At 43.7% G+C, this 16,638-nt stretch overlaps 1 protein-coding gene across 27 annotated transcripts in view; it reads left to right on the top strand.

The window, feature by feature from the left end:
- Positions 1-16,638, top strand: part of Kalrn (kalirin RhoGEF kinase) — a 626,048-nt gene that overhangs the window by 260,747 nt on the left and 348,663 nt on the right. For all 27 annotated transcript variants that reach the window (XM_078044068.1, XM_078044066.1, XM_078044074.1 and 24 more), the window contains exons 7-9: positions 4,902-5,093; positions 8,909-9,040; positions 11,533-11,763. In XM_078044068.1, the coding sequence (XP_077900194.1) occupies positions 4,902-5,093; positions 8,909-9,040; positions 11,533-11,763 (555 nt within the window). The remainder of the gene's footprint in view (positions 1-4,901; positions 5,094-8,908; positions 9,041-11,532; positions 11,764-16,638) is intronic.

Genomic DNA, 16,638 nt, shown 5'->3' with positions numbered 1-16,638 from the left:
GAATAGCTTTTCTTTTTGTTATATCTTTTACTGATACTTTGTACAAACTGGAGAGTTAATGCCAGTCCATTGGTACTGGATGAAAAAAAAGGTATACTTTCATTGCAGTAATGGTTATGTGCTGGGCAACTGACTGTGTGCTTTATATCATCTCATGTGACTCATAAAAAGACTTTCAGATTCAAAGTGGGGACCTGTGACCACATATATGTAAAGTTCATTCCTACTTTAGAGTAAAAGTGAATTGAATGAGATTCAAATAACATACACACACACACACACACACACACACACACACACACGGCAATTACCTCTTATAATCAGGCCCTAACATGCTTAAGATTGCCAAAATCGTAGCTTGTATCAAATAGTTGTCTCTAGAAGAACCAGTATCTCTTTCAGATTATACAACAGATGAAATCTCACAGAGAAAAATTGGCTGTTTTTAATGGATGGAAAGTTATCATTTTCTTGCAAGTAACATCATTTTTTTTTTTTTTTTTAGCCAGTTGGGGTAAGCCAGGAACCAGGTTCAAAGTGGGAGTCCTTTTGGCAGGATGAAGATTCTGCAAAGTTGATTCAGTTGATTGCAGCAGGAGGCAAGGCCTTAGGCGAAGGGATGCACCCTCCTGTTATCTCCAGTTAGTGATTTTGTCAATGAAACAAGAAAATGGGGAATATTTTAAGTAGCAAAAGTGGGGCACAGTGACAATACCTGGCGGTTTTTGAGTTAGCACAATTTTACTGGAAGTTAGTTATTTTTCCTGCTTGTGATTAAAATGATGGATGAAAGGCTTTGAGGTAGGATTGGTGGATGATGTGGCAGACGATGCTACAGGTGCCTTGCATTCTGCAGGATAGATCATAGTTACAGATTGAGCCATGCCACACTTTGAATCATAATAATAGCACTACATATGCATGAGGAATCTAAATTTAATAAAGCAGTTTTAAAGTCAGGACTTAAGAAGATGCTCATCAAAGCAGAATTATTAGTCAGGTTACTTTTTTTTTTTTTTTTTTTTTTTTGGCCAGAGAAGGTGATTAGTCTGAGTAGCTTAGCTCAGGGGAAGGGCCTGAGGAGAGTGAGAGAGAAAGGGCAGCTAGTCCTTGATCACCTGGAGCCTGAGAGGGTCTGGCTCCAGCCTTGGTGTCCACACTTCAGGGCAATGAGCAGAGACAGAATGAGATGCTGAGGCATGTGGACCTCTGGGTAGACAGAACTACTGCCCTTGCCTCCTGGGCACTGCTTACTCTGAGATCACTTAGTTAAACTACCTCCCCACTCCTTCCTCACCTCATTTTACAGGTGAGGAAACCAAGATACAGAGGAGTCAGCTACATCTTAAGTGAATGCCAGACCTAGAACCAGAGTTCATGTCTCTTGACTCCTGGCCCAGTGGCTTGATGTCCTTGATGGACGGGCAGCTCTGCTGATGGAAAGGCATTTGAGGCTGACTGGGAAGAATGAGAGTGCCAGGCTGATTGGAAAGGGTAGAGGGGCAGCTGGTAGAAGATGGAAAGGCCAAAAAGAGCCAAAATAACCATTCCTGCTGGCCATGTCCCAAGGACAAACAACTCCCAGAAAAAGCAGTGACTCGCAAATGTTCTTTAACAGAGGCATAAATAGTCACTCAGAACTACTTGATGGACTGACCAAAGACCACGAAATGTCATTTATGCCTAGCAACTAAGCACCCCTATTTATTCACATGCTTTATCCATTTGTTGACCTTGCTCTTTCCTTTTAAGTAATTGGAGACCTTCCCTGCCATTCTTCCCTTCTCATTTAGTTCGCGACTGTCCTCATTCTGAGGGACAACTGCAGTTCAGAATCTATCTGCCATTCCTCTCTGGTTCTACATTTAAAAAAAAAAATACATGAAGAAGCTAATGAATTTGGACAGTGTGACTCACCAGGGTGTTGTGATATTCTATAAAGGAGTTACGGGGTGGGAGGGACAATGACCCAATAAATGCACGAGTCAACATTCTATCTATCCCTCTATTGTGAGGAATGCTACCTCTACTTCTTTTGTGAAACGTAATTATTTGTTAGTTTTAGTAAGACATCTCTCTGCCCACTAGTAAGCAAACACGAAAGCTTTTATTGCACTGGTCTCCAGAATGAAGGGTAAACGTGGTCTGTTTGCTTGTTTTTAGTGTTCATCTGCGACCACAGACTTAAGTTGAAGGGAACCTGGGAAAGTAGCCACCTCCCTATACCCTTGAGTGAGCACATATAAGCACAGAAAGCCCCTTCCCAACATCCCAGCTAGTGGCTTAGATCCCTTCCCTCAGAATCCTCACAGTGACTTGCTTCCACCTCTGTGGAAGCTTTGATTTCATTTTGTTTTAAATTATTGTTATTTGAGGATTTATCTAAATCTCAGCTGTGAGCTCCTGAGGGCAAAGGGGTGGGTGGGCAGGAATCCTGTCTCAACTCTCTTTGATCTCCCACCACCCCCAACACTCTCCATAAATATTTGAGTGAGTGACAAGCTGTTAACAGTCTTTGGAGGCAGCCACAGTGGGACATCTCTAAAGCTAGGAAGTTCACCTCCCTCTGTTCCCTGGGTAGGAGGAGAATGTAAACAGGTGGCAAGGATGCACCTGGGGACAGGGTAATGCCATGCTTTTATTGTTTTTAAATATATTTTTTAGTTGTATATGGATACAGTGCTTTTACTTTTGATTTTTATGTGGTGCTGAGGATCCAACCTAGTGCTCACACATGCTAGGCAAGTGCTTTACCACTGAGCTACAACTCCAGCACCTCTTATTGCTTTTCTTGCATCCCATCTGGCCAAAGCTGTGCATAAGTCCTTCCTCCCAGACAGGAAAACTGGACACCAAAGACAGGTCTGGACAAATGTTGAGAGTTCAGGATTTTAACCCAGTCAGGGAGGACAACTCTATTAGACTCAAAGTCCCACCTATACCATTCAGCCAATCCTGGAGGTCATTTGCAGATGAGCAGTAGGACCTAGTACATGAATACCCCAGATTCTCCTCAGCCGGACAGGTTAGAAATATGTTCTATAGTTTCTCAAAAGGTCTCTAGAGGGAATGAACCCCATCTGCTCAGAGCACGAACCCAGCAAGCAATACATCTTTTATTCACCCCCCATACACAAGTCTTCTCTGTGACCTCCCAAGTCAACTATCTGCCCCAAATTCTTTTCTTAATTCAAGGTCTGCTTTGGGGAAATCACAAATTAAGACAATGATAGAAACAAGAAATTTGAGGGAAGGGGTTCAATGTTATTCCTCTAGAAGGTAAAACTATTAAAATCAGTACATGCTTTTTTTTCTCTTTCCCTCTTCTATTTCCAAGTACAGTGTTTTTCCCAGTCAGTTCTATAAATAGAGTTTAATTTTCAGAAGAATTTGTGTTCTAACTCAGAAATAGGGCTGATAATGACTCCTAGTCTTTGAAGGGTAGTTATTTCACATAATGACGGTCAGTAATATTCTAGCTCTGTTACAGAAACATGCTGTGTGTGTGGAAGGTCTCACACCAGACTAAAAACAGAGATAGCACACAGGGGTCATTAGACTTCAGGATAGATTTGTGTTTAAGTACCTCACTTAACCTCTTAAGCTTCCACAGAGAACTTTTAGATTAAGCAAGACCTCGTCAACCCGGCCCAGGTTTGGGATGGAGTGCTTGGAGGCTGGGGACAGCTGAGATGAATGGGGACCATGAGGGAAGTAGGAGAGGAAAATAAAGAACCTTCATTAAGCCTCCCCAGTATTAATGAACTATACCTGAGCTAATAGAGCCTAGAGAAAATACTGTTGCTTAAGAATATTTATTATCATTTGAGAAGATTTATAACAAAGAGTGAAGGTGTGTGAATAACTTGCTTCCCTGGCCCTTCCTCAGGCAGACGTGGTGTGATTCAGAGAAGCTCCCTGTGGATGCCACAATATTACTTGATTGTTTTGACACTTCAGACGATTAAATAGGAGGTAGCAGTTAAAAATAACCGGAATCGCTACTGTCTTATGTTTGTGGGGGTTTTGTCTTGTTCCTTGCTGGAGGGTTTTTTTTTTTTTTTTGCTGGTCTGGTAGGAAACAATGCATATGTTCATGAATTTTTAATTGGCAAGCAAAGATGAGGATGAATGTAAACAAAACACAAGACAGAAGGAGACAAAGGGTCAAGAGAGTCCCTGTAAGTGCTCTTTGGAGTAACCACAGATGCCATCTGGGATCAAGTCAAGCAGTGATAAGGGGGTCCACAGACCTTATTTTTATCATGGAAAAATGTGGCTCCACATGCTGTATTTATGTACACCCTGACTGGTGGCCAGTGACTCAGCTCTTCTGGCAGAGGCAGTGGGGGGTGGGGTGGAGATGGAGGATGGGAGAGGCATCTTTGGTCTGTTACAGAGAGATGTAGAATCATCATGTCTCGTGTGCTGTCTTTGGTGAGCACCGCTGCCGTGTTGTAGGTGGTGGTAATGTCCTGGATGCATCTCTCTCCTGAGTAAGAGAGACGTGTTTGCCTCCTTCAGCTTAAACCCTAGTCTGAACCATTTATTTTCAAAGAGTGCTCTTGAATTGTGCCATCCCCCTAGAGTGACCTTTTCGATGTGAGGATCACATAAGATATTCCATGCATTAATGTGCATTAATAATTGGCACAAAATCTGTGCTGGTTCTCCAGAAGGAGAAGTCTCAGCTACTGTCGCCACCATCTACCAAGATTTTATAGTATAGAGAATAACTTCCCTTGGACCCACAATGGTTACACCAGTATGCTAATATCAGCCTCTCTTAAACTTTTTGTTTTGGGTAGCCTCCTCCTCCCAAAACATACCCACCCCACAAGTGCCCAGTGGTTTTCTTCTCAGCCTGCCCCACTAAACATCCACTCTCTTTTGCTTCCCAGAATGCCTATGTCAATATCAACCGCATCATGTCTGTGGCTTCCCGCCTCTCTGAGGCTGGCCATTATGCCTCCCAGCAAATCAAGCAGATCTCTACGCAGCTAGACCAGGAATGGAAGAGCTTCGCCGCTGCCTTGGATGAACGCAGCACCATCCTGGCTATGTCTGCTGTGTTCCATCAGAAGGCTGAACAGGTGAGGCCTAGAGACCTTTGGTGATGCTACAAGTTGGAAGAGAACAGGAGTGGGGGATGGATGGCAAGGTGGGGACACAAACGCCATCTCTGCAGAAATCCCCTACTGTCTTTTTGAAACACCCAAGACCCTGCTGAACAGCTGCAGCAGTAACTGGTGTTCGGCTTTTTCATAGCCTCCGTGTTCACAAAGAAACACTATTAGCTCTTGGTGGCCTTGCTTGACATACAAATAAGAAAGGGCCTGGTACAGTGGTGCACACCTGTAATCTCAACATCTCAGGAGGCTAAGGCAGGAGGATCTTGAGTTCAAAGTCAGCCTCAACAAAAACAAGGTGCTAAGCAACTCAGTGAGACCTTGTCTCTAAATAAAATCCAAAATAGGGCTGGGGATATGGTTGAGTTCCCCTAAGTTTAATCCCAGCTACCCCCCAAAACAAAAACAAACAAAAATAAATAAAAAGAGACCAATATCCTGTTAGGAGGTAGCAGTTAAAAATAAGCCATGTCCTGCTTAGTAGTTTATGGTTGGGGGTGGTGGTGAGGGTGGGTGTTGACTGTCTACTTGGTATACATTCAGAGAGACCAAAAGGATGAAAGTCCAGTGATCACTGAGTTCTGTGAGCAGGGGGAAATTAATTTACATGAAGCATTTGTTATAGATAATAACAACATAATGGGTAGAAATAAATAGTTGCCATTTACTTATTAAGTGGCTGAGCATTGGCCAGTGAATGACCTTACTAACCCATGTTAGCAAGGTTTGTAACAAAAAGGAGCACTAGAGCTCAGAGAGATTAAGTGACCTGCCTAAGAACCTGTGATATGTTGGAGCCTGGTTCAGGCCAGCTCATGGAAAGCCAGTTATTAAGTTTTCAGGAATTTTATGAGCTACTTAAAACTAAATTATATAAATTTATGTTTCATTAAAAGCAAAGGTAGTAAGGATTCAAAACTCCTAACTTCCTGATTATTCTGCTGTGTTTAGTTATTATCTATGTTCTTGAAGTTATTTTTATCTTTTTTTTCCCCTGGGGGGCGGGAATCCTAAACAACTGCATGCTGATGGTCATCTCTTCCCTCTGCACATTTAATGATATCACACTGGTAGTTTAAAATGACCATGGTAGGAGTTTTACACCACAGAAGCACCACATGCCGCAAACCAGGGCTTGATTTATGGTTTTATTGATTGTCTAGGGTCTTAAGAAAATTAGGGAGAAATGTTTAAAAATATATACTTAGTTTAAAAATGTGCCCTTCTATAGTTGTACCACATTGTACCACATAAAATCAAGGAGATATTCTTCTTATCTTCAAAAATCATCATTTGATTCAGCAAAGAAGACACAAACATCAATCATGAACAAGTGAAATGCTGACATAAGTCTTTAGGTGTTTTCACTTTTACTTTACTCTTTAATGTAAGTGAAAATATCATTCAGCATTATCAGTGTCAGAACTCTACAAGTTTGCCGCTGCAGCCGTATGTTGACTGGATTCAAGAGTTCAACTAAAACATCCTACAGGAAATCCATTGGCTACATGAAATTATAATAAAGAGCATTGCATATATATGCTGATTGTTAAATGTTTGCTCACATACTCCTGTTAAAAATCACACAATCTATGGGGTCACTGAGATTTCAGCTCAGGTGTGTCTAACATAAAAGCCTATGGTCTTAACCTGAGTTTCTTTCTTGGTATCACATTTGGGTAACTCACAGATCAAAGAACCTGAGACACATGGTTATACTCTCCTTCTATTTTAACAGAGAAGGCAATATAGAATAATTGGAAAAGTCTAGACTTAGAGGCCAGACCTGTGCCTTCTAACCCTAGTCCACTATTCATTAACTCTTAGGTGAATCACCTCACCATTCTGAGCTTGTTTTCTCCTCTCTAATGTGGTGATCATGAGCCTCATAGGGCTGTTATAAGGATGTGACAGTGCAGATGGAATATATAAGATACCTAGTGTGTACAAGATAGCAGACATTACTACCATGAGTATTCACTCTATACACTATCCTGGTATCTTTTAAATTTCTCTGCCTGTTTATTTCCACCTACAACCTTCCTATCACTGAAATAAATACTTGAGTCACACATCAAGCATAGCCCTACACTTTGAGAGCAATCTAGTCATACCTTTCCTTTTAAAGTAGTGATTGATAGTGACCACTCCATTTTTAGGACCTTGAGGATACTGAGGTATAATCTACTATTCTTCAGCACTATTCCTTCACACTTTATTCAAGATTTATCTGGATTGGCAAGGAAGGCATTGTTTCCATCTGTCGCTGGCCTTCTCTCCTCAAGCTGACCATTGTCCGGAGCTAGGACTCCTATTAGAGTATTTCAAAGAAATCCCATGGACCTGGAAGAGCTGCTCCCCACACAGTTGATACAAGAATGTCAAGTTGCTTGTGAGTTCCTCTGTAAGGTGGTTATTGGAGGAGCAATAACTCAGCAAAGAAGCTTCTGAGATGTCAGCAAGTACCAGCAGTCTGATGCTGGATGGCACCTGGGCACTTTTCCAGAATTGCTGAGAAATGGCCTAATGGGTCCAAAGATATACAGGATGGAAAATCAACCTTAACAGCCAGGGGCTGAAGCTGACAGTGACACCAAGTCAAGCAGCTGAGTAGTTGCAGAAGAGAATGGAATGCCAGAGCTGAGAGGAACGGAAGGAGTTAAATTTTATTTGATATTTTCTGACTTGGATTGGTTTGGATCCGAAGCAATTTTATTTGTATCTATTTTTTAATGTGATTTCCTTGGGTATTATCAGTCCTTCAGGGAAATTCATAAACCATGCTCTTTTTTTTTTTTTTAAACTGGGGAGGAAAAAAAAAACTGATTCAAGACTATTTTTTCTTTGCGTTTATTTAGGCAGCTCTTTATTGTCCTCCTATGGGCTATTCTAGGCAATGAGATAAAAAGGTATTTAGGCAATTAATTTAAATGGAGCTGTGCACCCAGGCGCAGGGAATCACAGACAGAACCATTCCAGACTGTTGGGTGAAGAATTATTTGCATTTTAAAGGTGTATTTTTCCACCCAATAAATCTGAGTGATTTCAGATAGCTCATCCTTTTGTGCATGGAGACCCATCATCTTCCACAGTTGTTAATTTTAATTTTTAAGTAATTTGATGTCTGTTAAGATATGCGTCTATATATCACATCCCAGGAGCCATTGTCACTGTAGACACAGCACAGTCTGTTCCCCTACACTGTTCTTCCTGCTCCCACCTGCAGGAACCTGACCCAAGTGGGAGTCTGTTGAGCCTTAGTCTTTATCCCCTGTGGGGATAGTCTCTGCAGAGTGCCACAGGTTCCTGGTAGACCTGCAGGAGGTGTTCTCTACTTCTCTTCACCACTCAGTGTGCACACAGAGCTTAAGTGTGGAGGCCTATCATTACATTGCACGCAGTCCCTATTGGGTGCCTGTGGGTGTGCACAGAGCAAGAGGCTCCAGTGTATATGTGGGTTGTAGTGAGCGGTTCCCACACCTGTACCTTGCATTTGTTGTGAAACCTGGCAAGCCTTCAGATGACTTGTCTGGCCCCACAGTTGTATGATAAACCTCTCTGTGGAAACTACACTTCCCAAACAGCTGCCTGGCTTGGCCTTCATCTTTCTAGGGGTTAGTGTTTGGCCAATTAAAGGAAAAAGATGTGCCTGCTGTGATGGTCTCTGAAGACCAGTGGAAGTCCCTGTGCTTGTTCCCAGGGTGTCTAACCCTCTCTACATAACCCATGCATCCCCATCCCAGTGTTCCCACTCTCACTCACCTGGAATCTCCTTTCAGTTCTTGTCAGGAGTAGATGCTTGGTGCAAGATGTGCAGTGAAGGCGGGCTGCCGTCCGAGATGCAGGACCTGGAGCTGGCGATCCACCACCACCAGTCCTTGTATGAGCAGGTGACCCAGGCCTACACGGAGGTGAGAACCAAGAGGGGAGCCAGGGGTTCTGGGTGTGCATGTATGCGTATGAGTGTGTGGTAAGAGCCCTGCCTGTACATGGAATAGCCTGAGTTGGACTGAGAGGCAGGTTGTCTTCTTCCAGAGATACCTGTAGGGATCTTGGTCTGTGAACTATGGGTGTCCAGCCAGGAGCAGATACAGATGGGGCCCTTAGCAAGCACCACTCCATTGTGCACGCATCCTCTCTCTCTGTCTCTCAAGGCATGTACCCACACACCTACCTCACCCTGTGGGTAAAGACTTGACTTTCTTCTCTGTGGGGAGGAATGTGAGGAACCAGGCTTGGCTACTGTGAATTTGCTTTCTGGTTTTACAGTTGGTGAATGAATATGTTCACACCAACCTTGCTGCCACTCCTTTTATGAAGAAGCTCCTCAAAAAACGAATTTTCTTATTACAAGATCCACAGAAAAACATGAGTAGAGTTAAGTGTGCAGGAGTGAGAAGCTGCCATGGATATGAGGACAAACTGAAAGTCCTCTCCACCAAAAAAAATCAAAGGCAGGGAGATAATTACAAAGTTTGGAGAAAAACTTTTTGACATTCCTTTCAAAGTACAAAGAAAAGCTCCGTATGGGTGCATCATGTGGATGTCCACAGGTAAGGAGGTTCACTCACTGGAGTGGATTCCAAGGAAGGGGCTTGAGGGATAGAAAGAGATGTGACTTGGGAAGCTGGGAGAGGAAGGGACAATGAATGTAGATCTGGCCCATGCATTTCCTCTGGGGCAGAAGTGAGAGGAGAGTTTGTCAGAATGCATTCCCAGACCACATGTGTTAGACTCACGAGTGGCAGTTAAAGATGCAGATTTCTGGGTTTCATTCCAGACTGAAGCAGAATGTCGAGAAGTATGGCTTGGGACATAACATTTTAATAACTATTGTTTCAGGTGAGTTTGTTGCATATGTAAAAGAACACTAGCATTTTTGTCACAGTCAAAACTGAGTTTGTATCTCAGGTCCCCCATTTCGTAGCTATGTGACCTCAGGTAAGTCACATCCCACTCAGGTTCTTCTGTGAAATGAAGGTGGGAACACCTGCCTCCTGGGATGCAGTCAAGGGTTGTAAACACGATGCATGTAAGGCATGTGGCCCAGTGCCTGACAGTGATCAGTACTAAACATGGCAACAGAGTTTTTCATTGTCTAAGACACAAAGGAGGGGACTTGTGAGCCAAATCAGATCTCAGAAGCTCGGATTCAAATGGTTCAAAACTTTCTTTTGACAATATTGTGCCTCTACCCAGGGGTAGAGAATCTCTAAATTTATTCCAGAATAAAGAATCTCTAAATTTATGAAATACAGAAGTAGAAAGCACAACTGAGATTAATAATATACTCACTGGTTCACACTGTGAGTTGTGGCTGGAGCCTTTTATACAATGGAGCCTTTTCCAAGCCCACCTCAGAGGTCGGGGTGGTGCCAGCCTCCTACAGATGTGGAGACTGAGGCAGAGGCCTGGAACTCAGATTGACTTGGATTTCCAGGACTTGGCCCTCCGTCTCACATCTTCCTGTGAGAGAGAGGAAGAGGGAGAGGGAATGAATTTGCTCAGAATTCCCTGAAGAGGTCTGATCTGGGATTGGTCATAGGATACTTATTCACATCTCAGGAGGGCATTACCTCTGCGTTATAAGCTACCTCCCCAGCAATAAGTGATGGCAGACAGGGGTGGGTGAGCTTGGGTGGGCAGTGGTGGTTTCCTCTCCCAATCATTCTACTCTAGTGCTCTCAATCACGCAGTCAGAGAGCGTTCTGTGGCCTCATGTGCAGGATACCAACTGCCTGTGTGATCCTCAACCCCCAGCCAAGCCTGAAGAAAGGGAAAGAAAATGATGTAGGGTCATAGACTGCCCCTCCTTCCCATCCCAGGGGTAGATATGGAAGCCCACCTCCATATGTTATCTCATTTAATATCACAACTCTGTGAGGTATGTGCCAATTTCATTCTTCCTCTGCAAACAAGGAAACTGAGGCCCAGAGTCTCTGATCATACATCTGGAAGTTTAGAGCCACATAGAGGATGTTGAGGGAGGAAGAGCAGGAAAGGATTTTATGGTGGTGACATATTTGGCTTCATTTGTGAAATGAAGTTCTGCTGCCTGATGTTGTCCATGAGTCATTCAAAATACTCATCCAGTGCCTGCTATGTGCCAGGCATTGTTCTAGACCTGGGGGTGGGGATGAACAAGGCAGAGTTCTTGCCCTTAGCAGCTAAAATTTATGAGGGTCTCATAGACAGCTGGCCGTGGCTCCAGGCAACTTTTTTCCCTAGGACCTTCCCTCTTCTGGGCCATGGGTTGGGCACTGTGGCAGCTGTTGCTGGTTAACATGTGTCTTGGTTTTGATGAGCCTGGAGATGACTGAGATTCTCAGGCTTAACCATGGACCCCTAAAGCAGACTTTCTTGCCTCTCTGGTTCCTTGACCTAAACTCTTTCCTTCCTGCAGGTCAGCCAGGATGGCAAAGCACTGCTGGATGTGTTGCAGCGTCCCCTGAGTCCTGGTAACTCTGAGTCCCTCACAGCCACAGCCAACTACTCCAAGGCGGTGCACCAGGTGCTGGATGTGGTGCATGAGGTGCTTCACCACCAGCGGCGGCTTGAGAGCATCTGGCAGCACCGCAAGGTGCGGCTTCACCAGCGGCTGCAGCTCTGCGTCTTCCAGCAGGACGTGCAGCAGGTAACAGGCTCTGCTCCCCTGCAGCCATCATCTATCCCAAGAGACAGACTGAGCTCAAGTCCCTGACCTGTGGATCAGGCCCTATGGAAGCCCATACTGATAGAGAGAAATGGCAATTCATCCTGCAGCTATATCCCCACACCTTGCAAAAGAAACAAAACAAAACAAAACAAAAAACCACTGGATTTGTTAATTGCATGCTTTTTGCCTAAGTAGCTTGGAGACTGGACCTTCTTGCTATATGATGTTGGAAAGGGAGGCTCAGTCTCAAGAGCAGCAATTCCTTGCAGCCATATACCATTTTTCTTTTGATGAGTTTGAACCTCACGCAGTTGGTGAGATTGCTAGACAGCTTGGGGGTTGCAGGATTATCTGAGCAAAGGATCACATAAAGTGAGCTCACCTCTCCACCAAGTAGGGGCAAGATACAGGAACTTTCAGAATATTATTGGCAAGTGGATCTGTGAAACTAGGTTTAAAACATGGGTTATCATCTGCTGTCCATTCCATGATTAGAGGTTGCTTTAGGTTTTAACTGTTTTGCATCGTTACACCAGTCATGGCTTTCTCTTGACCACAAATAATGAAGAAATGGAAGCTGGGTGCAGTGGCACACTCTTGTAATCCCAGCTGCTTGGGAGGCTAAGATGGGTGGATTGTAAGTTCAAGACCAGCCTGGGCAACTTAGCAAGACCCTGTCTCAAAATGAAAAATAGAAAGGTCTGGATTATAGCTCCATGGTAAAGCATCCCTGTGTTCAGTCCCCGTTACTGCAAAAAAGAAAAGAAAAAAGAAGAAATGGAAGACAGCCTTGACACAAATGCTCTTTCAGAAGGAATAAGCTATTCTTTTCCCCTTGTGCTTTCTGTTTCTGTCTCCTTGAAGATCCCAGGAGGGGCCCTGAGATCTGATATATGGGCCTGAGATGGGGATCAGTGTCACTTCCCTCTGAGTTTACAAGAGGTAGGCCAGGGGGCTTGGGCTCAAACTTCTGTTGCTAGACTTTCCTGTGGCTACCTTACAATTTCTGGATTATACAAATGGAATAATGATTCACTTTCCTTCTGTTCTTTCTTTCTGTGGTATTGACTGGGTCTAATGAACAAGTGAAGCAGAATAGGCCTAGGAACCTGAGAACCCACTGTGTGTGTCTTCACAGCTGTTGTTGGGAAGGGCCCTAGTGTTGGAGGCCTGAGTAGACATGCAGGGTTGGGGGTCATCGCTAACACTGGGACACCTTCTGGCGTGTGGGCATCACTGTAAAGTCAGCCCCAGGAATAGAGGGGCCTCTAGGCTCACTTCCCTTTGTTGGGCTTCCCAAACTCCCTTGCAGCACCTTCTCCTGACTGGGACCATGATTGAGTCATCAGAGGGACACTTTATGAGGGAGGGCAGTGCTAATGTGCTGGCCCAGCTCTGAAACCCTGGTGGAGAGTGGAGAAGCAGTGTCCAGCTCCTGAAATATCAAGCCATCCAGATAAATACATCACCCCTGAACACAGGATAGCAGGAGGCCATCTGTGATTGAGACAGAGTGAGGTATCAATCTTTGCAGGCACAAAAGAGGGGGCATGGGATGAACTCTCCATGACTCTCCAAGATGACCAAGTTGTGGACTGTGGATGGACAGTCTCCTGGGATTCTCTTCATCTTCCTTCTGTTCTTAGGTCTGTGACACTAGGCTGGCTCTGGAGAGGTGTAGAGGAAATACAAGGAGGGCAGATGCAGGGCCTCCCCAAGAACAGGGGACATGCCATGCTTCAATTCTTGGGGAATGGCTGTTATCAGACTTTCCTGTGGAAACTATGACATCTACACTAAAATGAAGAAAAATAATAGCACTGCATGGGTGGCTACATCATACTCTACAAAATGAGAGCCTTTCAATTTATATGTTGTGGGTGCCGCACAAAATCAGGCAGAAGATTAGAAGGTGGGCGTGTGGGGGCTTGGGCTTTCTTTCTATGAGAACTGAATTCCCAGGTTGGTTAATTTTGTTGTTCTTTTCAGGAGATGTGACTGTGCCTTCTGAGAGCATGACTTCATTTACTGTTGTCCCACTTGCTCACATGCTCATTCACTCATCTGTGTATCTGACACTGGCACAGATGCAAAGAAATTGTGGGAGAATGAGGGTGGCTAAATCTGGTGATGGGTCTCAGTTGTGTACCTGACATCCAAACAGCCATTACTGCCCAACAGGTGTCAGAGCTGTGCTTCAGAAGGGAGCTGGACTCACACATTTGAAGGTGAAAGGGAGGGACTTGCTCTTTGGTCTCTTGACTCCTAGCCATGCATGAGCCAGTCCTAGTTTTTAGGATCAGACTGGACAAATAATATTCCTGTCCCTTGTTTCCCCAAGAGTGTTGTGATTTTGATAAACACTTTCACCTTTGCATTACATTTCACTATCTTCAATCCTTGAATGCTTCTCTTATCTCCTTGCAAGTAGAAACCAGGGCTTCTTCCTCTCTGTGTCCCTTACAGCTCTGAGCTGTCTCTTTCTGTTTGCTGAATTTACCAAACTATTAGAGCATCCCAGTCTGGGTCTTGTGAAGTGAATACCATTTATCCTTCATAATCCATCCAGTAGTAGCTTTGCTGGTGAGTAGCTAGAGGCTGCCTACAAGAATTGTGATATGAAAATCGTGAGTTTCCAAGTGTTTCCATCCCGGGAAGAGGACATAGGGACACAGCCTCAGTGCTCATGAAGACAGGCACATTTGAAAATATAAAGAACAAGGCTACCAGAGGATACTGATGAGGACATAGGGCAATAGTGAGTTGATAATAATAGCTATAGGCAAATGTGTTAGAGGTCAGAGGTAGAGAGATTGATGGACCTATACATGTATTCTGGACCTAAGGAATCGAAGCACATTTGGGATCCAGAGGTGTTTACTAAGTAGCTTTATGGGAATCTGGCATGTGAGCATCAGTGGCCAGGGCAATGCAGAATTGTGGGATACAAGCACAGGCTCTTGAATCTGCCTGAGTGTAAATCCTATTCTCATGTGACTTGTCTTTGTGACCATGGGAAAATCCCTCCAGTTCATGGTGCTTCAGTTTCTTCACCTCTAAAACAGGACCACCACCAACAGTACCCATCTCACGAGACAGATTGCAATACCAGAACAGTGCCTGCAAAGCAAGTAGTAAATCCTCTGTCTTTGAGTGGTCCTCGGGCGCCCCCTGGTGCTTGTGCTTTTGGGGGCACCTAGCCTGATTTTCCTGTTTCTACAACAGCAGCTGCTATGTTGGTGGGTTGATTCCATTTCATTCAGAGACAAATCTCAGAGCTGCAAAGGACCGAAAGAGCATCTAGAAACTGAGACCCAGAGATATACAGTAGCTTGGCCATAATCACACAGCTAGTTAGAACACCTTCTGACACAGGTGTTCTAGAGAAATGTGACTTCTGGGAGCATGGAAAAGCCACAGGAGGAAGGAGGCAGGGAGACAGAGGAAGTGAATGAGAGAGGGGAAAAACACACATCACCCAGGAAGCGGGGAGAATGAAGGAAAAGGAAAAGAGGCTTAAGACAGAGGGCAATAAAACAGGTATAGCTGGGATGGGAGGAGAAAGGAAGGAAGAAGGTAAAGGAAAAGACAAGAAAGAGACTGATACCCCATTGTGGGGAGCATACCAGCCTCTGCCTGCCTGACTTTTTGCCCAGTTACCACTTCTGGATGTGGGAATATTTTTTCCCTCCAAGGATTCAAATTATAGTAAAGAAAAAAAAAAAGATAAAGGCCAGTGAAGAGGAGATTCTGTTTAAATATCTGCTGCCGGAGCTGGCCAGACACCTTTCCTTTGGGTTCCACCAGGTGTATTCTCAGCTTTCTCTTCCCTGCTGACCTGGGGAATGATGGAAATAAGTCTTTATTTATTTATTTATTTTTTTTTTGAAAAAGGAATGGATTTTTTTAGATAAAAAATATATAAATTTTTATTATAAAATGTGAGTTGCACTTGAAAGTCATCATGATGCTTACTGCTTATTTTCTTTTTTAAACTTTAAAAAATTAAATTTATCTTTAACTGAAACATAAAAACAAAACTTTTTATGTTAATGAAGTTATGTGTGGTATTTTGATACATGTATACCTTATGTAATTTAAAATTTGTTTTTAGGTATACATGACAGTAGGGTGTATTTTGACATATTATACACACATAGGATTCAACCCATTATAACTTTGATCACATTCTTGTGGTTAAACATGGTGTGGAGTTGCACTGATCTTATATTCATGTATGAACATAGGAAAGTTCAGTCCGAATCATTCTGGAAATAAGTCTTAAAGGTAAAATTTGGAGTCATTAAGCTAAAAGAGGCATGGATAGGGCATGCCTCCAAAACTATTGCTGGCAGAATAATTTTCAGTCCTATTTTGTTTCTCCAGCTTAGTAGAGGACAGTACTAATGTCTGTAGTGGCACTCCACAACAGCATCACTGGTCTCCCCCTTTTATTATTCTCCCCTCACTCCTCCACTTCCCATGTGTGTAAAAGGGCTAATTCAATTCCAGATAGACCTGACTTGTGAGGAGAAACAAGGACTAACTACATGCTCGCTCTTTTTGAGAGCTGCCAATTCCATTCCATTTTCCATTAGCCAGAGCGATGTTCTCAGAGTACCCCCTACAGGCTGTCTTACTAAGCCTCCCCCATTCTTCTTGTCTTTCCCATGGTTTTTACCCCTTTTTTTGCAAAATAAATCTGCAAATTGTTTTGGAACATACTATATGCAAGTACCTGTTTCAGGAGATTGAAGTGTCTACCTCAAGTGCAGACACACATACCTAAGGACTTTTAAATGGCACGTGGCTATCTGGGTTCAGGGCCAAAGTAGTAAAACAACAATGAGCTGG

The sequence above is a fragment of the Ictidomys tridecemlineatus genome, chromosome 3, assembly GCF_052094955.1.
Source record: "Ictidomys tridecemlineatus isolate mIctTri1 chromosome 3, mIctTri1.hap1, whole genome shotgun sequence".
Classification (NCBI taxonomy): domain Eukaryota; kingdom Metazoa; phylum Chordata; class Mammalia; order Rodentia; family Sciuridae; genus Ictidomys; species Ictidomys tridecemlineatus.
This window is presented reverse-complemented; position numbering and strand designations above follow the sequence as displayed.